Source organism: Aquarana catesbeiana, linkage group LG13 (assembly GCF_042186555.1).
Source record: "Aquarana catesbeiana isolate 2022-GZ linkage group LG13, ASM4218655v1, whole genome shotgun sequence".
Classification (NCBI taxonomy): Eukaryota; Metazoa; Chordata; class Amphibia; order Anura; family Ranidae; genus Aquarana; species Aquarana catesbeiana.
This window is the reverse complement of record NC_133336.1, coordinates 188,408,087-188,434,200: the sequence shown is the minus strand read 5'-3', so window position 1 is coordinate 188,434,200 and position 26,114 is coordinate 188,408,087. Positions and strand designations below refer to the sequence as shown.

The 26,114-nt window shown below is 43.8% G+C and overlaps 1 protein-coding gene across 4 annotated transcripts in view; it reads right to left on the bottom strand.

Moving 5' to 3' along the window:
* The window catches only part of LOC141117377 (uncharacterized), a gene marked incomplete at its 5' end in the record, with an annotated part of 62,863 nt that overhangs the window by 24,355 nt on the left and 12,394 nt on the right, over positions 1-26,114 (bottom strand). For all 4 annotated transcript variants that reach the window (XM_073610218.1, XM_073610219.1, XM_073610220.1 and 1 more), the window contains 9 exon segments: positions 680-773; positions 4,556-4,729; positions 7,189-7,248; positions 9,474-9,507; positions 12,659-12,704; positions 14,582-15,601; positions 17,009-17,054; positions 20,602-20,724; positions 23,209-23,345. In XM_073610218.1, the coding sequence (XP_073466319.1) occupies positions 680-773; positions 4,556-4,729; positions 7,189-7,248; positions 9,474-9,507; positions 12,659-12,704; positions 14,582-15,601; positions 17,009-17,054; positions 20,602-20,724; positions 23,209-23,345 (1,734 nt within the window).

Here is a 26,114-nt window from a genome sequence, read left to right as displayed (position 1 = left end):
CCGTTTCATCTGAGGGAAATCCTAAAATCATGACCTGTTGGGGCTCTTTGAGGACTGGAGTTCAGAAACACTGAAATAGGGCATAGATTTATGGCATTTTTATTATTTAATTTTTCACTAGTAATGGTGGCGATCAGCAATTTTTAGCGGGACTGCGAGATTGCGGCGGACAGATCTGATACCTAACTGACATTTTTGACACTTTTTTTTTTAGGCACCAGTTACATTATTACAGTGATCAGTGCTAAATACATGCATGTACTAATGACACTGGCAGTGAAGGGGTTAACATCAGGGGTGATCAAGGGGTTAACCGTGTTCCCTCAGTGTGTTTTCTAACTGTATGGGGGACTGTGTGACTGGGGAAAACACACAGATCAGTCTTCCTGCTTAGCAGAAAGACAGGATCTGTGTGATCTCCCCTGTCAGAACGGAGATTTGCCTTGTTCACACAGGTAGATCCCCCGTTCTGTCACTGCGGGAGTGATCGCGGGTCGCCGGCTATGTCCGCCGAACCCGCTGATTGGCTTCCCCTGCTGGCCAATGGGTGTGCGCGTGCACCCACAAATCGCTGTGTACGATCCGACGTACACCTATGGCGATTTGTGGGATCGAGCCACATTGCTACAGTATAACTGTGGCGGCTGGTCCTTAAGCGGTTAAAATGAGAAGTTGTTACCTTGCTTTCTAGGAGGGGCTCCAGGAGGAGGGGACTTTGCTCTCTCTTTTGTGCTCTGAGGTGCTTTATTAATCCCAGCTTTCTTCATAAAGGCCTATGAGACAACAAGAAAAACATTTCAAGAACAAATCTCTGCATATTTATAACATAATATATGAAATCTGTGCATTACTGACTTCCTGTCTACATACAGTGACAACGGCATGACATTTCTCAGAAGGGTTTATCTTAGGGATGCACCAATATATAATATCATCTGAAAAGAGCGTTATCGGCATTTTGGCGACAAAAAAAAAAAAATATAATGGCCACCGAAAACCGCACGTGATTTTACCACAATTTTCATAGGTGATGTGACTCAAAAAACGCATCAAAAAGGCAACACGGGCATGTTTTTTTGATTCATATTCAATGCATTTCAATGGAGAGGTGCGTTACACTGCAACGGAAGCTCAACGGACCAATGTGAAGACATACAGTAAAACCTTGGTTTGAGAGCAACTTGGTTTGAAAGCATTTTGCAAGACAAGCAAAAGTTTTAAACAAATTTTGACTTGATATACAAGCGATGTCTTGATATACAAGTAGTGTCATGTCACAACTGAGTAAAAAAAAAAGAGAGGCGCCTCTAAGTGTAGCAATATGGTAACATTTAATAAAGGTACAACATTTAGCAACATATTGCTACACTTAGCGGCGCCTCTCTTCTCTTTTATACTCTATAGCTTCTGCTGGATTTTGCTTCTAATCCCCTTGTGGAGGCTTCCATTTGTGGATGGACATTTTATGGTTACACAACCTGGTCACATTGCTATAATCTTCATATGGACTATAAACTGAAGGACCCAAAAAAAAAAAAAAATAGTTGTGGAACGAATCATTTGAGTTTCAATTATTTCTTATGGGCAAATTTGCTTTGATATACAAGTGCTTTGAATTACAAGCATGTTTACAGACAAATTATGCTCGCAATCCAAGGTTTTACTGTACGTAGAATTTGAAAAGGGATTAATTTTTCTTGAGCTTTTTTTTTTTTTAACACAAAAGCATTTCAAAAACTATTAATTAAAAAGTTGAATATTATACAATTTTTATAAAAAAACAAAAAACAAAAAAAAAAACGGTCCATTACGTTTTATCTTTAAGTTTATCTTACAAAAACATGCACTGATCACCAGAACATTATAACCACTGAAAGGCAAGATTAATAACATGGATTATTTTATAACAATGGCATCTGAAATTGGGTTGGATAGATTAGGCTTCAAGAGAACATATTGTCCTTGAAGTTGGTGTTGCAAGCAGAAAAAAAAAAAAAAAAAAATGGACAAGCGTATGGATTTGAGCAATTTGGACAAGGGCCAAAATGTAATAGCTAGACCAGCGTTTCTCAAACTGTGCAGCAGCACGGGAGAATTGCAGGTGTGCCGTGTGCAGGGCCGGCGCTCCCGCACTGCTGCCTAGGGAGGGTCTCTTTGTGCCTGCTCCAGCACACCCCCGCCCTCCATCTGCCCCTGATGCCCTTCTCCACGGATCATCTACTGGCTTCCCATAGCCGTTCTAGTCACCTCGCTCAGTGAGGTGGCTAGAACGCTCCCTCAAGTGCGAGGGACCTGCCCAGGATTTGTCACAGGTGTGGCTCCCATTAGTCACCCTCTCAGCGATTGCGCCTAGCCCTCGCAACCTGATCAGCCGAGAGTCTGGCTATCCACAATTCATCCGGTGTGAACCGAGGCTCACAACAAAGCACTCGAGGCTCCCACACCTCCACCACTCTCTGCCCAGTGACTCACTGGAACACCGAGCCAAGAGGAAGACCTGGCGTAGGAAACAGAGGAGAGACAACAGATCGTCTCTGGGTACCCGCAGGCATACCCACAGCCAGCCGGGAGGTGAGTCCAGCACGTCACTAGTGAACATCCAGAGAGCCTCACGGAGAAGGCCCTGCATCTCGTAGTGACCCCTCCCCCACCCACGCAATCGTTAGTACCTTACAACACTTCCCCTAACTTGTATCCCATTAAGGGATTCACATGAATTGATCTCACGGAGATCCAGTGGGGGTACAACGGGTCAGAACAGCGGTTATTACCGCCTCCCCTCCCCCAAATCTGCTTGGAAAGCATTGACACATCACACAAGACTGCTGCTTTTGTATATACTATATTAACTGCTGACCACAAAAATTGTTAAATCTTTTCAGGCATGCCACAAATTTTTTTAGATCTTTTTGGTGCGCAAGACCAAAAAGTTCGAGAAACACTGGGCTAGACCCATGGTGAAACCCAAATATGCAAACTTCCAACAATGGGCACGTGAGCATCAGAACTGGACCACAGAGCAATGGAAGGAGGCCTGGGCTGATGAATCATGTTTTCTTTTACATCATGTGAAAGGCCAGGTGTGTCACTAACCTGGGGAAGAGATGGCACCAGGATGCACTATGAGAAAGTGGCAAATCAGCCGAGGCAGTGTAATGCTTTGGGCAATCTTGGCTCCTGCCGTGCATGCGTGCGGGAGCTGCCAGTCACGGCATGACCCCCATTAGAAACGCCACAATCTGCCCTTTCTAAAGTGCGCAGGCGCCATAGTCATTGGCGCATGGCTTTGTTGTAAATATCTCCTAAATCGTGGAGGTTTAGGAGATATTTCAAGCACCTACAGGTAAGGTAATATAGGCTTACCTGAAGGTAAAAGTGGTTGTACAGGGAGTACAACCACTTTAAAAGATCTGCTGCTGACGGCTTGGCGCCAGATACCACATCATACTGTCATAGGTCTAGTGGAGTCCAATGCGTCAGCAGGTCAGGGCTGTTTTGACAGCAAAAGGGGACCTACTCAATATCAAGTGGGGGGGTCATGATGTTATGGCTGATCAGAATATCTGTGTAATGCAATTTGAAAGGGCCACTTGTGGTCTCCATCAGAAGCCCATGCGATAGATAACAGGGGCAACACTGGAACAAAGGGACAGAGCGCAGTCACCCTATATCAGGAAGTGCCTAAACAAGGACCTTCATATTAGGATACAAAGGAATTATTTTATGTCCGTCCAAAATCAAGGAAAAAATTAAAATTACCGTATTTATCGGCGTATAACACGCACTTTTTTCCCCTTAAAATCAGGGGAAAATCGCGGGTGCGTGTTATACGCCGATCCCCTGCGATCCTGACCTGTCAGAACTAAAAAAATCGCCGACCGTGATTTGAAAATGGCGCCGCCGGCGCCGAAATACACAGTGCCGGTTCTCGGCCACTTTCGGTTTCACTCGAGCGCCACCCGAACCTAGCCGAGTATACTCGGCTAGTTTCGGATAGCTCCGCTCACCGTCCGAGTGGAGCCGAAAGTGAACGAGAGCCGCCGAGAACCGGCTCTGTGTATTTCGGCGCCGGCGGCGCCATTTTCAAATCGCGGTCGGCGATTTTGAAGCTCAGAGGCTTCAGCAAGGCTGGACTGGGGCAAGGCTGGACTGGGGCAAGGCTGCAATGGACACTGGGGAAGGCTGCACTGACATGGCTGCACTAGCAAGGCTGCACTGACATGGCTGCACTGGGGCAAGGCTGCACTGAGAAGGCTGCAATGATGGGCATTTAAATGTAAGTGTTATACGCCGGTGCGTGTTATACGCCGATAAATACGGTACTTTGCAATTTAAATGACTTTGTTAAAGCTTTCACGAGATTTCATTGAATCGGAGCAGCACAGGAACTTGCAAGAAGCAGTAAAGAGGATTTCTTTGTTTCCCAATACAGTGAAGTTAGATTTCCTAATCCCAGAGTGGAAGGAAAAAAAAAAAAAAAACAAAAAAAAAACAAACACACACACACACACACACACACACACACACACACACACACACACACACACCACCTTACCTTTCTCTCATCTTCCAATTTCTTTTTCTCTGCTTCCAATTTCTTTTTTTCCTCCAAAATCTTGGCCTTTAGTTCATCCGTGCGTTTCTTGTGCCGCACCAACGCATTTGCAAAGCTATCGGTGACTTTCAACACGTATTGCACGTCTTCCTTGCCTTTCACAATAAAGTTTGCCTGAAGTTGGGAATAAACAAAATTTTCACAGTGATGGTGTAAAATGCAGAGATCGGATTGGACAGGAAGTTGACAGGAAGGATGACATGTGACAATACAAAAAAAAAAAAAAAAAAAAAGTATAGTAAACACGGGTAAAGACAAGGGTAAATCTCTGTAACAGGGACACAGACAGCAAACCCGGACAGAGGTTTTAAAGGTTTAGTTCACCTTCCCAACCATGCTTCCGGTTACAACCATATTTAGGGTGTAACTTGAATCATGGTAGTATTTCCCAAAATCCCCCCACCCAAAACTACAGGTCCCTTCTGTCACCCAGCAAAGCAACTTCCTGATCATACTGGTATGACTGTGACATCATCACACTTGTAGCTCATTGTTTACTTCCTCCAGCTTCAGAACAGAAGGTTGGTACCTCCCGTATGGACTGCGGGCTGGGATGTAAAACTGTGGGAGCCTGTGCAACGCACCCATGATGCATTGATTGCAGTTGGAATAATCTGCAAGTCTAAATGCTAAAATATAAATAAATGCGGGTGCATTTATTATATGTTTTTAAAAAGGTGGATTATGCATATAACCCTTCTTTTCTTTATGTAGAAGGAAAACTGTCTGGAGTTGGGACAATACCACTGAATACAATATATACATTTTGGTATGTCCATAAAAGCATTAAAGCGGTTGTATACCCTTATTTTGAATTTTTACCTACAGGTAAGCCTATAATAAGGCTAACTTGTAGGTAAAATGAATATCTCCTAAACTTGTACGGTTTAGCAGATATTCACTTTGCAAGCAGCCGCTGACTTCAGCGGCGCATACGCTGTGAACGCCTGGCTGACGGTCTGGCAGACGCTGCTGGACCTTGCTGGGAAGACTCCCGCGCATGCGTCATCGCGGCTCTGGCCACTCACAGTGCCAGAGCCGCGAACCCGGAAGAAACGCCAAGGGCAAAAATGTCAGCTCCCTCGGTGTGGATCGGGCTGCAATACGGGGACCTTGTTCTAAGGCAAGTATTTCATAATGAGCTAGTATGAGGGTGCATACTAGCTCATTATGCCTTTGTCTTACAGGGTTTTTCTTTTCTACATGTGCGGTTATACAACCGCTTTAACCCCTTGACGCTGCCAGCACACATATATATGGCCTCTCAGCGAATGGGCCTTAAAGGAAAAGTCCAGCCTAAGCTCGCTTGGCTGCTCCTATGGGGAGTGCAATTTGTTTTGCACTTCTGTGACTCGGTTTCAGCAGACAGCCGACTTCAGTCTCTGCTGACGTCACAGGAATCAGTCCAGGCACATCATCCCAACAATAAAGTCTGGATCCGCCAGGTGCCTGGCCTGACACCCAGCTCAGTCTCTCAGCGAGCCGCTGAGATGCCGCTCGAGCAAAGAGGAGAGCTGCTGACAGTCTACAGCTCTCTGCTAGAGGAGCTGCGAGAACCGAGCCATCGCAATGTTTGATCGCTCAGTTCTCAGTGTTAGAGGCGCCAGGGGACAGATGCAGCATCCACCTAGGCAAGTATGATGGGGGAAAAATCCCCAAAACCATACTTCTCATCTAACACCAAGCAGCTGCAAATATGCAGGCCTCTGTAAACCAATAAGCCAGTGGGGGGGGGGGCATGCTCCAGATGCATGCTTTGCAATCTGGAGCTTTCCAATCATGTGGCCACCAATCACAGCGGTCACGACACGAATGCCCACCTCCCGGTTTTTAGAACTCTTAAGGCAGGGTTCACACTGTTGTGCGGAGTGGCTCACAGCATGGGTCCGCTGCGTCCCCGTTCTGTTTTAGGCAGGTCCGAATTCTTGCCTGAATATGGACCTGAAACGGAACCAAAAATGCACAGGACCCCTGTGCAATCCACTCCGCAGCCACCCGGGAAATGTGTGAACCGGCTCCATTGACAGCCGGTCACTATCTCCTATCATGCGAATTGGATGCGAGGAAACCCAATAGAAAATAGTGTGAACCCAGCCTAAAGGGCCGAGAGGAATGAAAGGGTAAAAACAGTGGATAAGTGATAGAAAAAAAAAAAAAAAGGGAGGTGGAAAAAAGAGAGGAAAGGGGAAAACAGGAGAATGGAGAAGACAAGGAAAATGCACAATGGAGAAGAATAGTTGTGTGGATTGGGGAAGTGATGGAGAAAGGAGAGAGAAAGACAGAGGCAGGTAGGTAGGTTAGAGAAGTATTGGAGAAATAATGGAGTTTGGGAGAGAACAGGAACAGGGAGAGTAAAGCAGAAGAGTCAAAGAGGAAATGAGGACAGGCAGAAGGAAAGGCAGAGAATGGGGGAAATGGAGGAAGAGGAAGAAAAAGGAAAGAGGAGAAATGGGAAACAAAATTCAGAAAGGAGAATAGAAAAGTGGACTAGAGGAAACATAGGATAAGAAGTAAAGAGGAAAAGCTTTAGTAAAGGAAGAATGAAAACGATATGGAAGGGAAAAAAACTTTACCAAGTAATCATAGAGCTCGTCATTGCACCAGAAGTCCTCCAGCTCACACTTGTCAGGATCCTAGGGGGGAAAGGAAAAGTAATTTTACTAAAGCCCTCTACTACCCAAGATTACCCATCTGAAAGTGCATGTGCCAGATTACATCCAGTATATATTCCTGGGGTCTGTGACAAGAGACTGCTAGAGATCACGGATATTCCAATGCTCTTGCAAGCTGCAGGTCCTACAGGTTTGGCACGATTAATCTAAATCAGAACCCACTTCAGCTCTGAAAAATGTTACCCCCTCCATGACCAGGCCATTTTTTTGCTATTTGGCACTGTGCTATTTTAACTGCATGGTCAAATAGAGCTTTCTTTTGTGGCATTTGATCACCACTGGGTTATTTTATTTTTTGTGCTATAAACAAAAAAAAAAAAAAAAAACGAATTTCTTCCTACATTTTAATCTGCTACATGTCTTTGGTTAAAAAAAAATCCCAATAAGTGTATACTGATTGGTTTGCGTGAAAGTTATAGCGTCTACCAACTATGAGATACATACGCTGAAATTTTTATTTAGACAAAAGTAATGCCAGTCAGCGACTTATAGCAGGACGGTGGGCAATCTGACACTAACTAAAACTTTGTGGGAACTGGCTAACTGCCACTGATATCTCCAGTGACTCTAATCAGTGCTAATAATATACACTGACACTGTACTAATGACACTGGCTGGGAAGGGGTTAACATCAGGGGCAATCAAAGGGTTAAACGTGTGCACTGTGTAGTGCCCTTTGTGGTGCACATCGCCATATATATTTTATTTATTTATTTCAGGTACTTATATAGCGCCGTCAATTTACGCAGCGCTTTACATATATATATTATACATTCACATCAGTCCCTATACCCTCAAGGAGCTTACAATCTAAGGTCCCTAACTCACATTCATACCTATACTAGGGCCGATTTAGACATGATCCAATTAACCTACCAGCATGTCTTTGGAGTGTGGGAGGAAACCGGAGTACCCGGAGGAAACCCACGCAGACACAGGGAGAACATGCCGCTTTCAGAAGAGAGCCCTGTGTTGTTTACATACACTAAACTCTCTCCTGTCACTCGCTCTGATGATCAAGGAGTCCCTACCATAAATTGTTGGCCGGAAACTGGTGATCGGCATGTGCTGAAGCACATGTCCCCCTACCCAGATATGCAGAATCACATATACCAAATTATATATATACATACATACATACACACACATACTAATAGATATATAGATATATATATATATATATATATATATATATATATATATATATAGATATACACACACACACACACACACACATATCTCTCTATCTATATCTCTCTCTCTATATATCTATCTATCCATATACACAATTCTGCGCACAGCGGTCGTCCTATTGCAGTAAATCTACAAGAAGCGGTTGGCAACTGGATAATAAGCAAAAACTGTTTTTTGTAACAATAACCACACTGTCGTTTGACACTTTGTTTTTCAGATAACTTGGTTCAATCAAAATCCCTGAAAGGAGGTATAGACATTTCCTATATTGAATAAAAAAAAAAAAAAAAAGTTGGATAAATGTCAGCCCTCCGGCTGTTGCAGAACTACAAGTTCCATCATGCCTCTGAAAGTCATGATAGTAACTGTCAGTCTTACAATGCCTCATGGGATATGTAGAGACATGCTTGTAACTGTCAGTCTTGCAAAGTCTTCTGGGAAATGAATTTCCACAACAGCTGGAGGGCCACAGGTTTCCCACCCCTGAGCGAGAAATGCTTGTGACATTCCTCCAACTAATCTTTTTTATAACAGAGACCCATAACTCCCAACTGTCCCTGATTTTGAGGGACTGTCCCTGATTTGGAACAATGTCCCTATTTCCTCATTTGTCCCCAATTTTGGTCTGATCTATGTAGTTGTATATAAAATGTACTATTTATCTATCAAAAAGTGTTTCCCAGTACTAAACCTTTCATCCAATCTCTAAATTGCTGCCTTTGTAATTACTAAAAGCCAATATAAAGGAATAGTAGTGGTAAAAAGCACTCGTGGGTTTAACCAATCCATTTTTTTTTTGTACAATTCTCCTTTAAGGGGGCGTGTCCTATGCCTACATGCTTTTGCTAATAGACGCCCCTCATTCCCATTTCAGAAAGTTGGGAGGTCTGCAGACCCCAAGTTCTATTTTTCACAAGTGCACATAGTATGTATATCAGACTACCTGACTGATCCTTTATAGCTTCAAACAAGCAGTAATAAAAACAAATCACCTTTTCTTTGTCACCTTCCAAAGTCAACTCTCCACTGTATAACAGAAAAAAAAAAAAAAGCTGAACACATCAAATATATTAAGGAGCAACTCTGTAATAATTAGAATTTATTAGACTACTAAGAAGACAAATTGGAGATAAAAGTTTATTCCTTTTACCCTTAGGGTTCATGCACAAGACCATCCACAGATGTACACCGCCCAGATCCAATGTGAGCAAGGCTGTTTGCATTCAAACTGCGGCCGCTCAATCAGTACAATCAATGCCAAGCTCCACTGTTCACGTGTAATCGCACATGGCATGATTACGGAGAGCTGAGTGGCCCTGGAGGCAAACTATCAAAGCTTATCATCGATTTGCACAGGCTGCATTTCTTCAGCTGGCCATACACCCTGCAGGAATATGTAGATCTGGGCAGTGTGTGAATGAGCCCTGAGGCTACATTCGCACGGCAACTACAGCGGCAAGAATCTTCCAATTGCTTTAGCCGTGCCAGTCACCGCAAGTAATTGCTTGCTGGGCAGATAGCTGCTGCTGCTGCCAAGGACCTGTCATTAAAGTGTACAGGGCCCGGCAGCTGCAGCTAGCCACTCACAGGTGGCTGAAACAGCTGCAGGAATCCGCAGATTCCGGACGCTGTCATTCGCACATGTGTTAGTCCCCCATGTGAATATAGTCTAAAAAAGTGAACCAGACCATGCTCAAAACATTTCTAAGGGCTGTCTTGGCCTATGAGGAATGCACAGGTGTCCCATGTATCCGAGTGCAGGAGGTCCCATTAATTTCTATTGGGATGTAGCAGCTGCACAGACACAGCCGCTGATCCCAATTTGACAATTGTGCAGGTGCGTGTCCCCCAAAAGCGCACTGTCTTCTTTCAGGGATACACACCCACACGGCTTTCAAATTAGGACCAGCAGCTGTGTCCGTGCAGCCACTGCATCCCCAAAAAAATGTATTGGACTAACTGAATGCAAATACACAAGAATGCCGTGCGGGTAAAGATATGCCCGTGTGACCAGCGACATGCCCGTGTGAACACAGCCTAAAACAGTGCTGAGATTCTATTCTGGACCATGTGATGCTACCAAGCCCCTCTGTAAGATCCTGTATCCCTAAAGAGCTCCCGTGGATCCTAGACTGAGGCTATACTTGGGGCCTTCATTCAAGAATAAATCCCACCCCCTACTTACACTAACTTTGTATACAAGAGCTTCTACTTCCTTTTGACATTCTGGCATCGGATAGTTAAGTGGATGTAACCCCCCCCCCCCCCCCCAAAAAAAAAACCCAATAATTTCTTTTTTTTTTTTTTTTTTTTTTTTTTTAATTAAAGCTTTCCTCTCATAAAAAAATGACCTGTTGATCCTGCCAGTCAGTGGTAATACTTTCTTAGTGGCAATGAACTGCAGGCTCAACAAGCCCCTGCAGTGCTTTTACCACAGTTTTTTAAAGCGGAGTTCCGCATGGGGAAAAAAAAAAATTGAAAGTCAGCAGCTACAAATACTGTAGCTGCTGACTTTTAGTATAAAGGACACTTACCTGTCCAGGGAGCCCGCAACGTCAGCACCCGAAGCCAACCCGTTGATCGGCTCCGGGTGCAGGCACCGGCATCCTTACTAAGGGAGACAGGAAGTGAAGCCTTGCTTCACAGCCCATTTCCTACTGCCCATGCGCAAGTCGCGCTGCAAGTTCTGAATGGTCCCGCTGTCTTCTGGGACCCGTGTCTCCCAGAAGGCAGCGGGGGGGTGGGAAGGAGGAGGGGCCGGACATTCCATAGTTCGCCAAACAGATTGCAGCGATCTTTCCCCGGAAGTGGGAGCAGATACCTGGATTTGACAGGTATCAGCCTCCCCCGAAAAGATGCCAAATGTGGAACCAGAGAGGGGAGGAAAAATCTGATCCACGGAAGATCCATTTCTGGGTGGAACTCCGCTTTAATAGTAGGTAAGCTGGATTTTTCCTTACAGACCATATACTGGGCCAGGGCTGCGCCAAGCAGCAGCGTGTCATAGCATGCCTTGGTGATGTCAGGTTATGCCATTCCCACTTACTGTGTGGTCAGTCAAGCACCTGACCCTACCCTGCCCTCAGCAGTTCAGATTCTTCGCCGACAACGCAATTCGCTCTCCATGGAGAGGAAAGGAGGGTGAAGCAACATCATTAGGACATGTGACGCTCAGAAGCTTAGACCAGCACCCATCACGAAGTCATGTAACTGAAGTTAACAAGGTATTTGCAACTTTTTTTTTTTTACATTTGCACTTTAAATGAATCGCTGGTGTGCCCTATCCTTACAAGGTGAGCTTAATATGGGTTTACAACTAAGTGACAGCGGAGGTGCTTAGCATTCAATGAAAGGGAGCGGGGCTTAGGCCCCTTTCATATGGAGCGGAATCCGTCCAAGCAGATCCACCAGCTCAGTGATGCATGTCCATTTCCATCAGACTGTCATCCAGTCTGGACAGATGGCGAACGTATCCCCGTTCATGTGTTTTTAGCAGATTTTATCGGATGCCGGAGGGTGTCAGTGGACATATCTGCCACCTCATAGAAAACAATGGGTGGTCCAATCAGGTCCGCCAAAAAAAAAAAAACAGACAGACCCTACCGGTCCGCTGGTGTGAAAAGGGCCTAAGGCTTCCTTTCAACAAGCGGAATCCATCCAAGCGGAACCGCCTGCTCAGCAATGGATCTCTCCGCTGATTCCTGCTGAGCAGGCGGATGATAGGTCCATGTTCACTCCGCTATGCAGAGTAGACACAGACATGGACACAGCCCGCTGCTCTCTATGGGGCGGTTGGATAGAAACAGACTGTATTTCCGGTTCTATCCGACTGTCATTCGATCCGCTGGATGAATGGCGAATGTATTTCCCATCCATCTGTTTTTTTCCTACCGACACCCGCCGCCCCATAGAGAACAATGGGTGGTCTGATCGGGTCTGCCTGGAAAAACAGACAGGCAGACCTGATCGGTCTGCTAGTGTGAAAGGGGCCTTAATCTCACCTTGGGCACGTGTCCCCATGTGCAGTTTTGGATGGGATCTAATGGGCCGCTACAGAGATCAATTACAAAAACGTACAAAAAGGTGACATCTGACATAAGTAATCGACAGACAAAACCCAAACTCTATCATATTTTGGATGACATCCCTTATACATATAGCTTATATATATGCTCACCTCTTCACTTTGTCTCTTATGTCATTTGCCCAAGCCATCTTTAATTCTGTCAAGATATACCAAAGAAGATTAGCAGAGAATGCATAACAAACACCACACAAAAAAAAAAAAAAAAAAAAAAAAGAAAAAAGAAGATTGCATGGCCACCAGCAGCCAGAGTTTTCCTCTTTTAAACCAACCAAGATTACTGTAAGCCTCTACACCAGGGGCCTCCTGACAGAGGCTAAAAGGAAACCCAAATAGAGAATTCCCTTGCCAATGTGTTTTACCAAAGGCATGAGCGCCAGGGCTGTCGTAACTGGCCTTGCCTCTCTACATGTCGATAAGCTGCCACAAAAGCACATGCTAATCAGGCATCCTCTGTCATGTGATATGCATACGCTTGCTCCAAGTCGGTGGCTCCCCTATAAAGGAAGGAAAGGTAACTTCCAGTAATAGCTGCTTCCAGATTTCTGTTCAAGCAGATTCCTTTAACCACTTCAACCCCGGAAGGCTTACCCACCCCCTTCATGTCCAGGCCAATTTTTTGCGATACGGCACTGTGTTAATTTAACTAACAATTGCGTGGGAGCGTACGACTCTACGACTATATATATATATATATATATATATATATATATATATATATATATATATATATATATATATATATATATATATATATATATATATTACTTTCTGCTATAAAACATATTGAATAATAATAAAATAAAATCTAATTTCTTCATAAATTTAGGACAATATGTATTCTGCTACATATTTTTGGTAAAAAAAAAAAAAATCCCAATAAGCCTATATTGATTTGCGCAAAAGTTATAGTCTACAAACTATGGGATAGATTTAGGGACTTTATTTTTTATTGTTTTTACTAGTAATGGCGGTGATTAGTGCTATTCAGCGGGACTGCGACATTGCGGCAGACTAATCTCACGCTTTTTGGGGACCAGTGACACCAACACAGTGATCACTGCTAAAAAAATTTTTTAAAAAATAGCACCGACAAGGTATAAATGACACTGACAGGGAAGGGGTTAACATCAGGGGCAATCAAAGGGTTAAATGTGTTCCCTATGAGTGCTTTCTAACTGTAGGGGGGAGTGCTTTGACTAAAGGAAAACAGAGATCCATGTTTCTGCTTAGATCTCCATTTTCCTTTATGGCAGAACAGTAGTCTGCCTTCTTTACATAGGAAGACCGCCGTTCTGCCTCTCTACGGACGATCGCCGGACACGCCGATTGGCTCCTGCCTTGTCCAATCATGGCGGCGCGCGGCTGAGAGCTGAAGACGAGAATGACGTACAGGTACGTGATTTTGCGCCAATGGGCTGCTCTGCCGCAGTATATGTATGTGGGGCGGTCCTTAGGCGGTTAATAGGCATTTGTGGCTGCCTTTTATATCGTGCCAAGCAGTATCTGTTAAAAATAAGCAGAGAGGACAACAGAACTCCCTTTTATATTGTAAAGCGCTGCGTAAACTGTTGGCGCTATATAAATCCTGAATAATAATAATAAAATAATAACTCCTCCGCCAGATCCTGCCCTTCTCTGTGCAGCTCCTTAAAGGCTCTAGCCCCTAGCCCTTTACCTCAATCTGTGATCAGTAGTGTCCTACGGACACTGCAAATCACAAAGCGCGCCTCCCGGGCACGATCACGGCACGCCATAATATGATGGCGTCCCAGAACTAGCCAGCTGTACTGTAGCCGTCATTCGGCTATAGCATGGTCGGCAAGTGGTTGGAGTCTTACAGATACAACCAGCCCTTTGATGGCAACCATAATGCTGATGCGGCCAACGACGAAATGAAGTTGGACACCCCTGGTGTAGAGAGAGTGCACAATCATGAGATGGTCATCACGATACATCCCCCTGACTACACTACAGCCTAAATACCCAACGAAAGGCTAAATTTTAAGACATTACCTTTAAATGTTTTGCCTCGATCACCCTTCGTATATGGGTTCATCATAACAGCGCGGCGTAATTCTACTAGTCTTTGACTCATCGCAGATGGCACTCCCTGAGCAAGGGTAACTGTGGTGCTGTTTTCATCTTCTGTCGATTTTGAAACGGCTGAGGGTTGGACGTTTCCAGAAGTTGGTCTCCTCCTAAAATCTCTCTGGTTCATTTTAGGATAGCCACCATCAGCAGCATGGCCCATTGCTGAAGGCTCTTGACTCCTTGTAGGATAGCCATCATCAGCAGCATAGCGCATTGTTGAACGCTCTTGACTCATTCCACTTCGGGCATCAGCAGGCGGCTGGCGCAAAGCTGCCCCTTCACGGCTCATCATGGGTCGGTCATCACTAAAGCCACGCTGCAACCCAGCTCCTTCCTGATTTTCTGAAGGTTGGGCATCCAAGAAAGCGCGCTGCAACAAAAGCATGACATCATCTCGACTCCTTCGAGGTTGGCCTTCACTGGAAGGAGGGTGCATCATCCGATCTTGACTCATGGGGTACTGGCCATCACTGGAAAGACGGCGCATCATTACATCTTCTTGGTTCATTGGGTACTGGCCATCACCAGAAAGACGACGCATTATTACGTCTTCGTTACCCATTGGGTATCGGCCATCACTGGACCGACGGCGCATTATTACCTCTTCTTGGCTCATTGGATAGCGTTCACCACCGAAAGCATGTCGTAAATGAGCCTCTTCTAGATTCATAGGTCCTACACCTAACCGGCGCAATCTTTCAGTTTCCATAAACTGTTCCTCAAAATCGCGTTTAAATGGGTCTCTTTCCATCCGCGTGGCTTGGGCAAAGCCAAACCTGGAGAATTCAGAATCTTGGAGATATCTTGGGTCACCCTGAAGATCGTTGTGGAAGGATCGGTTACGTAGGCCCGGAGAGACTCTCAAAAATGGATCGTCTAGGTGCTCAGTCCTCAAATCAGTATCATGTTTCATAAACAAAGCGTCGGCTTGATTTTTCCTTCCTGTTGAATCACAAAATGTACTCAATGTATCACAGAAGCACAGAAGGTGTACCCATACAAATATTATTTAGCTCAAAACCATGAAATTTGACTTTAGTAGATCAACTGTAAAGCAATCTTGTCACTTAGGGCTCGTTTACACTTTAAAATTTGGCATTGGACACACTTTTTTTTATTTTAAAGCACTCTGAATGCCAATCAAAGCTGCTGTCACTAAATAAAACGGTTACCTTTGCTTCAAAAATTATACCCTATGTCGCTTTCTTGGTGCTTCAAAGCCTCTACAGAAGTCTGACAATGATTGCTTAGAGCACCTGCAGATTTTGAGAGGCTTTTATTTAAACTTGGCTTCGCTTTGTTTTTGAGGAATTGCAGGTAGGAGATATCCCAGGATGCACTGGGAAACGAACATGCGAACCAGAAAGACGTCATCACCAGGCACTTCTGGTTTATGTGTATATATTCTGGAAGTGTCTGGTGCAGACGTCACATCTGGAGCAGCAGGAAGGTGAGCGGAGTAGATCCTCTCAGAGTAGATCCTCTGGGAGTGTCAAACTAGTCAGATGTAAATAACAGAGAAGTCCAGGTGGTGGCATGCACCTTGCTGGACATAACCTTTACAAAAGTTGCTGAATTTCTGGACCTCTACTGCTGTACCCAGGGGCGTATCTACCATGAGGCAAACATGGCGTTTGCCTTGGCGGTATCTTTCAGGCGGGCAGAGTCTGTACCAGGATGATACCTACAGCTGCAGGCATCACCCTTTTATCTTTTTTTTTTAGTGTCGGCGGTCAGTTCTCTTGTAATAACCAATGAGAGCGGCCTACTAGCCGCTCGACTGCTATTACAAGCAGCAGGAGGGGATGCCCCCTGCCGCCTTTCACGGCTCTCTCGGACTCTCCTGGCCCACCAGGAGAAAGCCAAGCAAAGTCGGGATTGGCTTTGATTGGCTGTTTGTAACAGTAAACAAAGTGTTTACATGACAATCGGAGCCAGCTTTTAAAAATCAAAAGCATTAAAAAGAAAAAAACAAAAAAATCAAAAAACAAAAAACGATCTTGGCGTTTTGAATGCTTTTAAGTGCAGAGGAGGGATTTGGTGTACCATAGACCCCAGATCGCTCCATAAAGAGTACCTGTCACATGTCTATTGCTGACACAGGGATGTTTACATTCCTTATGACAGCAATAAAAGTGATGAAAAAAAATTATTAAAGAAACGGTGTAAAACTAAACAAAGCAACAAAATTAATTAATAATTACGAAAAAATTAAAGCACATTCACATCGGCGACCCAGCAACGCATAAGTGCGCCGCGTGGGCATTTCCACCGCACATGTGTAAAAGGGTTTATCAGTTTTTATTGTGGACTGAACCTTTCAATAAAACAGAGGGAAAGTCAATATACCTGGAAGTTCTTTAGGTTCTGGCCTTACATAAACTTTCTTGATAACCTGAAATAGAAAAAAAAAATGAAAATAAGACAAAAGGGACATCAAATTGATGTTACAGTTACATAGTCAGGTTGAAAAAAGTCCCTCTAGTTCAACCATAAAAATAAATAAAAAATATCATACAATCCCAATATACCCAAATCCTATACCCACAGTTGATCCAGAGGAAGGCGAAAAACCCCAGCAAAAGCATTAACCAATTTGCTACAGCAGGGGAAAAAAATTCCTTCCTGATCCCAGAAAGGCAAAATCGGATTATACCTGGATCATATACTAGCTAGGAGTTTTACCCCTATTGCAGCAGCGCAAGGGTGTCTTCCAAAAGAGGTTTGCAGGTAATGGTCCTAACCATCATTTTCTCCAACTTCTGGTGAAAACCAGCATTGCAGCACAGACCTAAAATGAACCTCTGCTTTGTAGGGTAAAATGCGCTCTCCAGCACATGCACACATTCACTTAAATCACCTTTAAATGCAGGCCCCCATGACATGCATATACTCACCTAAAGAGTAGTATTTCCAAAGCGTTTTTTGGCCGTACTTATCTTCTGGGTCAAAGGAGTGCATTCGTTCTGCACATCTGTGACCCAGATTCAGCCAACAGCGGGCACAGAGCCACGCCAGGCTCTGGAAGAATCCCGACTTTAAGGTTGGAATCCACTCAGTTGACGTCAAGAGCCTAAACCAGCTGCTCCTGCCCCCAATCCACAGCTCGGTCCTCTAGTGAGCGCTGAAGGGGCAGAGCAGAGAGCAATGACTGACAGTCACCGCTCTCTGCTCAGTGAAGACCGAGAACTGATGGTCATGTGATCACTCAGTTCTTGGCCTTAGAGCGATTATGGGACAGCTGCAGCATTTGACTTATGCTGCAGGCATATAGGAGAGTATGTGTGTTTGTTTTTTTCATATCCCACACTTCTCTTATTGCAGGCCCCACGACATGCATATACTCACCTTTAAAAAGTAGTATGGAGTTTTGTTTTTTTTCAGAATCATACTTACCTAGGTGGCTGCAGCATCGGTCCGATGTTGCATCTGTCCCCCCCGGCTCTAAGAATGAGAACCGATTGATCAAACAGCATTGATCGCTCGATTCTCAGGGCTCCCTAAGTAGAGAGCGGGTGACTGTCAGTCACTATGGTGTGCTCTGCCCCTCCGCGCTCACTGGAGTGAAGAGTTGTGGAGGAGGCAGGAGTGACCGGCTCAGCCTCTCAGAGGCTCACTGAGAGGCTGGGTGCCGGTCCAGGCATGTAGGCGGATCCCGACTCCATTGTCATGCTCTTGCCCCAGCCTGGACCGAGGCTCTGTGATGTCAGCCTGCTGAGAACGGGTCACAGGAGTGCAGAATGAACTGCACTCCTGTGATCCACAGGAGAAGTACAGTCAAACGTGCTTCGGCTGTACTTCTCATTTAATGTGGGCCCAAGTATATGCAATACTGACTTTAATATCTACCCAAGCAGATGCAGATAACTTTTTTTAATGCCAGCACCACCACATGCACATACAGTAAAACCTTGGATTGTGAGCATAATAATTTGTTCCAGAAACATGCAAGTAATCCAAAGCACTTGTATATCAAAGCGAATTTCCCTATAAGAAATAATGGAAACTCAAATGATTAGTTCCACAACCAATTCATAAGTCCTTCAGTTTATAGTCCATATAAAAAGATTATAGCAATGTGAATAGGTTGTGTAACCATAAAATGTCCATCCACAAATGGAAGCCTCCACAAGGGGATTAGAAACAAAATCCAGCAGGAGCTACAGAGTATAAAAGAGAAGAGAAGAATAGAACTTGTGATATACAAGCGATGTCTTGGTATAAGGAGTAGCGTCACGTCACAACAGAGTATAAAAGAGAAGAGAGGCGCCTCTAAGTGTAGTAACATGGTTACATTTATTGAAGGTACAACATTTAGCAAACTCACATGATTGATGATTAAAAGAGGCACATCCAAGTATGCAGGGATCCGGGGTAAAGCTGTCCTCATACACCATCCTCCTCACCGCTGTCAGTCTGCAATCGTGACTGGGAAGACTACCCTGCAGTAGAGCGATCTGAAAGCGAGGCTTGAACCGCTCATGGAGCGAAGCGTGAAAGGGACGGCGTTGATGGCGGTGCAGGGTATGGTCTATGTGGACAGCTTTACCCTGGATGCCTGTATACTTATATGTGTCTGTTTTAATCATCAACTATGTGAGTTGCTAAATTTTGTACCTTCATTAAATGTAACCATATTGCTACACTTAGAGGCACCTCTCTTCTCTTTTATACTCAGTTGTGACATGACGCTACTCTTATACCAAGACATCGCTTGTATATCACAAGTTCTATTCTTCCTGTTCTATTATTATTTCTCTGTTTTGCATATTTTTAGAATGTGCTATGGTAATTTCACCTTGCCTTGAACACCCCTGATGAAGGGACCCCACAAGTGTCCTGAAACGCGTCGGACTGAATATCTACAATTGCTACGCACTAACGATTTAGCTTTGTAAACTTGTTGTTTTTATCAACTTTATTTTTGGTGATGTCTGCACCTGAATAATTTTATATTTTCTACAAACCAATAATCATTCATATAATTTTTTTTTATATCCTTTTCCCTTGTTGTCTACCCTAGTACTTACCTGGGGGATATTTGCTCCTTTATATTGAATTCGGGATTGGCAACCTTTAGCCCCTATTTGGTGGATCTTCATAGCTATCGCTTGTATATCAAGTCAAAATTAAAAAAAAAAAAAAAAAAAAAAAAATGTAGTTCGTCTTGCAAAAGACTCTCAAACCAAGTTACTCTCAAGCCAAGGTTTTACTGTATTTAGCTTCCTTTTGCTCCCCCCGTTGTCCTGTTTACCCACAGGGAGCAAGTCCTTTGTAACCTTCAAGTCGCAGCTTAGAGCTTACACAGGTCTAAATACTGTCACCACCTTCACATGACAGTTTTGAGGACCACAGTGGCAAACTGCCAAGCACCAGTGGTGTCACGTACGAGTCGAGTCACAAGCTCCCAATACCTGGAAGTATAGTACTGCTTTTTTCCCCCCACTCATTGGTGTTATAGTCGCAAAGGAAAGGGGGCCAACCTCCATATCTATGCCTGTGATTTGGAATGTGAGGTCCAACAAAGGTGACATGGCCAGGTGTCTCCAACTGTTTGGCCATATGTGGTCTTCAGTAGTTGAGGTTCCATGTAGAAGTTTGTGTCTCCAACTCTCCTACAAGGCTTTATTTGGCTGGACTCCCAAATTATTTGTTTCTTCTGTATTAGAGATCAATGGAGGAAGCACCTCATCCACTCTTGTACAAACCGTGGTGGTTGGAAATTCTAATGCGATTTTCTTATCGCTTGATTTTACCAAGAGAGTTATAGGAAAGTCAGCATGCATGCGGTTTAGCTGACCAGCAATCATGAAAGATTACGTTGAGGTGGGAAGAGGCCATTGATGTACACTAGCAGACTTTGTGAACTACAGACCCCAACAGAGCTGAACAAAGCTAAAATGTAAGCCCATGGAAGAGAATCCGTCATCAGGAATACTTACCTTCACATTCTTCTTTCCATATTTTCTCTGTACTTTTTGGACACATTTCGATAACTGCTTGTACTTGCTCTCGGTGTTTACTTTGAAATTTCTACCAATGCCCACGTCTTTCTGATACCTGGACTGGAAGACACAAAAAATGGACGAGTCTGATAAACAAGAGTATTGAAAAATATACATGAAAATGACTAGTAAACTGCAAATTTATTAAAGCAAAACTGAAGGCGTGACACCTGCCTGCACATTGGCATTGTAAGCACCCCCTGCCAGTGCTGAATGGTTTGTCTCATCCCTGTAAGTGCTGCATTGGCAAAAAAAAAAAAGCCTAATGAAAACCAATGCAGCCACCACATAAAAGAATTGGTAAGCCGCGATATAATAAAATGTTTGCTTTTGGGATTTATTACCGCTTTAAACCTGGATTTACATTGTTGTGCGTGTTCCCATGTATGTGTGGTCATGCACACATAGGTGTGAGTGAATGAATCAATATTATTTAACTGAACTGGGGCACATAGATGTGAACCAGGTATGTAGGAAAGAATGACATTTCTACTTGAAATGCATTTTAAAGCAGCAGAACACATGAGCTTTGCCACGTGAAGCCTTAAAAAGGGTTGTAAAGGCTCGTGTTTTTTTCACATTAATGCATCCTATGCATGAAAAAACACTGGCCCCCTAGCCCCCCCCCCCGTTTTACTTACTCGAGCCCCAAATTTCCGTTGGCGCATCCCCGCCGCCCCTCTCTCCACGGGTTCCCGACTCTTGATTGGATAGATTGATAGCAGTGTAGCCACTGGCTCCCGCTGCCGTCAATCAAATCCAATGACGCCGGCGCGGGGCCGAGTCCGGCATTCGTGTCTGTAGACGCAAATGCTGGACTCGGGAGCGCGCCCGCAAGGTAACCCCCTCGGGAGATTGCCAAGACCCTGAAACTGAGCTGCAGCATGGTGGACAAGACCATACAGTGGTTTAACAGGACAGGTTCCACTCAGAACAGGCCTTGCCATGGTCGACAAAAGGAGTTGAGTGCACGTGCTCAGTGTCATATCCAGAGGTTGTCTTTGGGAAATAGACACATGAGTGCAGCCAGCATTGCTGCAGAGGTTGAAGGGGTGGGGGGTCAGCCTGTCAGTGCTCAGATCATACGCCGCACACTGAATCAAATTGGTCTGCATGGCTGTTGTCCCAGAAGGAGGCCTCTTCTAAAGATGATGCACTAGAAAGCCTGCAAACAGTTTACTGAAGACAAGCAGACTAAGGACATGGATTACTGGAACCATGTCCTGTGGTCTGATGAGACCAAGATAAACTTATTTGGTTCAGATGGTATCAATCGTGTGTGGCGGCAACCAGGTGAGGAGTACAAAGACAAGTGTGTCTTGCCTACAGTCAAGCATGGTGGTGGGAGTGTTATGGTCTGGGGCTGTATGGGTGCTGCCAGCACTGGGGAGCTACAGTTCATTGCACTCTGTCTGATGCTCTGGGATGCCGGGACAGCAAGCCCAGACCGCGATCTACCAGTCACCTGTCCGTGATCTACTGGTAGATTGCCATTTACAGGTTGCTGATCCCCCAGCCTAGGCTAATTACCAGACAAGAAACGGGAAGTGGGCTGTATAAGGTATTTACTGGCAGGAAAAAAAAAATGTTTTACTATGCAAAGTTAAAACGAGGGCAGAAGATTTAATAGATGGAAAGATGAAGATTTTGAGCTGCCTTGAAAAAGCAGTTTGCGAAACGCGTCAGTCCTCTGCAATTACAAGCATCTTGTGCTTTAAGTATCAACTATGGTCAACACCTTATGACCAATGATATTTTTGTATTGTAATTTTATATTTGTATCTTTATAATAAATCTTAAATAATTTTATAAACTCTTGTGGTTGTGCTTACCTCAGTGACAGTACATAACACACCCATTAAAAATCACCTTTTGAGGGAGCGATTGCTCTCTTACATTTTCTTCTTAATAGATGGAAAGATGAAAAAAATGACTGAAGGTCCTCTTTAGCTTGCCAGCCAAATGTTGCAGCCATTGTTCTTGTTAATTGCATTCTCACAATAAAAATGTAATAAAAGATGACCACACTCCAGTGAACAGCTTTCCAATCATTTTGTTTCAGATACATTGAGAACGAATTATAACAGACACACTGTATGTATATTTATACCTCCCCCCATACCCCATTCTTTCCCCCCCTCCTCTCCCTGTTTTCACGGATATACGTCCAACTGCATAGACACACAGAATGTTTATAATGCTGATTGCAACTTCTGAGCATTGTTATTTGCACCTACAAAAATGTATGTTATGTACCGATTGTTTTGTGGTATTTGTTTACCACTGCTCCCCACCCCCCACCCCTTTTTTCTTTATTTTGAACCCTCTATTGCTCTACTTGAAAAATGTTTAACAAAAATATATTCAACCTTAAAATGTCATTAAACAAAAAATATGCCTCATTAAGTTGTCGAGCAAACTGCCACATATTGCCGCAGCTAAATTTGGTCCGGGTATCTAGGATTTTTAATAAACTCTAGCCATGATAGGGTAAACTTTTTTTTTTTTTTCTTTGCAACAGAGTCACTGAAATAATACACTTACCAAGTACAAGATCCGGTGCTCAATTGACTGGACGTGATAGAATATGGACTTTGTTCTAAACTCTCCTCGGCACAGTTTGCAAAAATAGGTGCGTTGCCCGGATTCATCTGGAAGATACTCCAAAACGTGGTCAAGACCTGTTTCAAGAGACATAAAATGCACACCATTAAACACTGCAAATTCCTTTTTATCGTGGATAAATTCATTGACCCACTGAGCTTGGTGATATCCGATTTCATCAAATAACAAACAAATAAACCCTGATGACTGTGCCGCTTGTGAGCCTTCAAATCACTCTAGAAGAACTCCAAGAAAAAAAAAAAAAAAAAAAATTCCCATGCAGTGGGGCTGTGCCCGCACCTCATAGGCTATATGCTTGCTTTAGTCTGGGGCAGGGATATTCAATTAGTGGACCTCCAGCTGTTGCAGGACTACAAGTCCCATGAGGCATCGCAAGACTGACAGCCACAAGCATGACACGATGGGACTTGTAGTTTTGCAACAGCTGGAGGTCCGCTAATTGCATATCCCTGGTCCAGGGGATAGCAGAGCAGAGATATACTTACCTATACTAATCTGCCGAACGCAAGACCGGTCCTCGCACACTAGCAGTCTTGTGAATGGACTGTTCCTGACGTCATCACTCCCATAGACCAGCTCTGGACGTGGGAAGGGCAGGAAGGGTTCTCCACTGGACGTAGGGGAGCGTAATTTTCCAGAGGATCGAAGGACCGGGTAAGTACAGCTTTTCCTTGCGCCCCTAGACAAAACAAGCAGTTAACCAATGCAGAGCGGGCACAGCCCCACTGCATGGGAAAATACTTTTTTTTTTTAATGGAATTCTTTTTTGAGCCCCCAGGGGGCTTTTATTTGGAGCTTTCATTGGACTTTGTACATGTGAACCTCTAAATCTGGGACCCTTGCCTTTAAAGGGCTCATTTACACTTGCTTCGGCTTCAACACATATTAACGGCTAGTTTACACTTGCTTCACACGGGCTTTGTTAAAACTCTCTGAAGTTTGAACTTCAGAGAGTTTTAACAAAACTTTTAACTCTTACAGTCCTGTTTACACCATGCTTTTGCTTTGCTTCAAAAATTATACCCCATGTAGCTTTAGTGGTGCTTCAAAGCCTCCATAGCAAAGCTTGCTTGAAGCCCCACCAAAAGCCCTCATCAAAGCCCCACCAAAAGCCCTCATCGAAGCCCCACCAAAAGCCCTCATCGAAGCCCCACCAAAAGCCCTCATCGAAGCCCCACCAAAAGCCCTCATCGAAGCCCCACCAAAAGCCCTCATCGAAGCACCAAGCAAAAGCAAGGTGTAAACAGGACTGTAAGATAACCATTTTATTTAGTGACAGGGGCTTTGATTGGCATTCAGAGAGCTTTAACAAAGCGTGTCTGAAGACTTGTTTTGAAGCAAGCGTAAACTAGCCCAAAGAGTAACTCCACTTTTGCTGAGAAAATTTCCCCTCTGGGTGATCTATACACATTGCAGGGATTTTAACAAACTTTGTTGCAGATCCCTACCTTTTGTTCTTCTGAAGAAATAGTTGTTTATCTGTGTTCATGTGCAAAGCGAATGTGAATGATCTTATAATTGTCAATAAGCTGCTGCACTTGCAGGGCTCTAATAAGGAAAGTGGCAGGGCCTGCAACCCTTTAGGCATGATTTTTCTTTGAGAGTATCGAATCAAAAATGAAATTTTTGTTGCCGGGGATGTTCAAAATGTGACTTGTATCTTAGTGCAGACTTCTGGGAAAATTAGTGAGCCATGCAAGCAGGAAATGACAGATCTGGGGGCATTCTATACAATATCTGTGGAGAGAACACCCCTAGGTTGCCATATTGCATTGAATTTTACAGAAAATTACAGAGCTGCAGATTGAAAAAGGAAAGGTAATTTTTAAGAACATTCAATTACAATTTGTGTTTGAGTTGTGTCCAATTAAAGGTAAACACCTAGTATTTAGCACCTCATCGCAAATAGTCAAATATTCAAAAAAGGGGGGGAAATTGGGAGGGGATTATCTTGGTGCTTGCAAATAAAAACTGCATATATAAAAAAAATTATAGTTTAATAAAGACAAGATTAAAAACCAAACAAGGCGGCTTGTTGAGTAGTGTTCAACATTTCATTGTGATTGTGGTCACGTGGCGAAAGTTTATGTTGAACAGGGATCTCGTAATCGTATATTAACCAAACGTGTTTCGCTTTATGGCTTCATCAGGGGATATACAAATTAACCAATGACTACTTGAGACTGTACAAAAATAGAAAACATAAAACATAAGCAAAATATATCATGGGAATTTTGAGGCGGTAAGCTCCCTTTTTGGGTGGACATTGGCAAATAATGTAAATTTGTTTGTTACACGCATTGATGTAGGTCTACATTTGATATATAATTGCTTATGTTATATTTTCTATTTTTGTACAGTCTCACGTAGTCATTGGTTGAGTCGTATATCCCCTGATGAAGCCATAAGGCGAAACATGTCAGGTTAATATACAAAAACCAAATCCCTGTTCACAAAACTTTCACCACATGACCACCATCACAATGAAATGTTAAGCACTACTCAAAAAAACTGCTTTTTTTTGTTTTTAATCTTGTCTTTATTAAAACTATAACTTTTTATATATACAGTTCCTATTATTCGCAAGCACCGTGATAATCCCCTCCCAATTTCTCCCCCTTTTTTTACGACTTTTGTAGCAATTATATATGCTATAAAGAATTATTTGTTTTTTGCTACCATTTCCCCAACAGAAGTGGCGTTTTAAGACAATGGAACCACTGGGCCTTATTATAATCTATGGATAATTTTATCCAGCTCCTCACTTCTACTTGTTCCATATAGTGCATGTAGGCTGCCATTGATGAACTCAACTTCTGAAAATT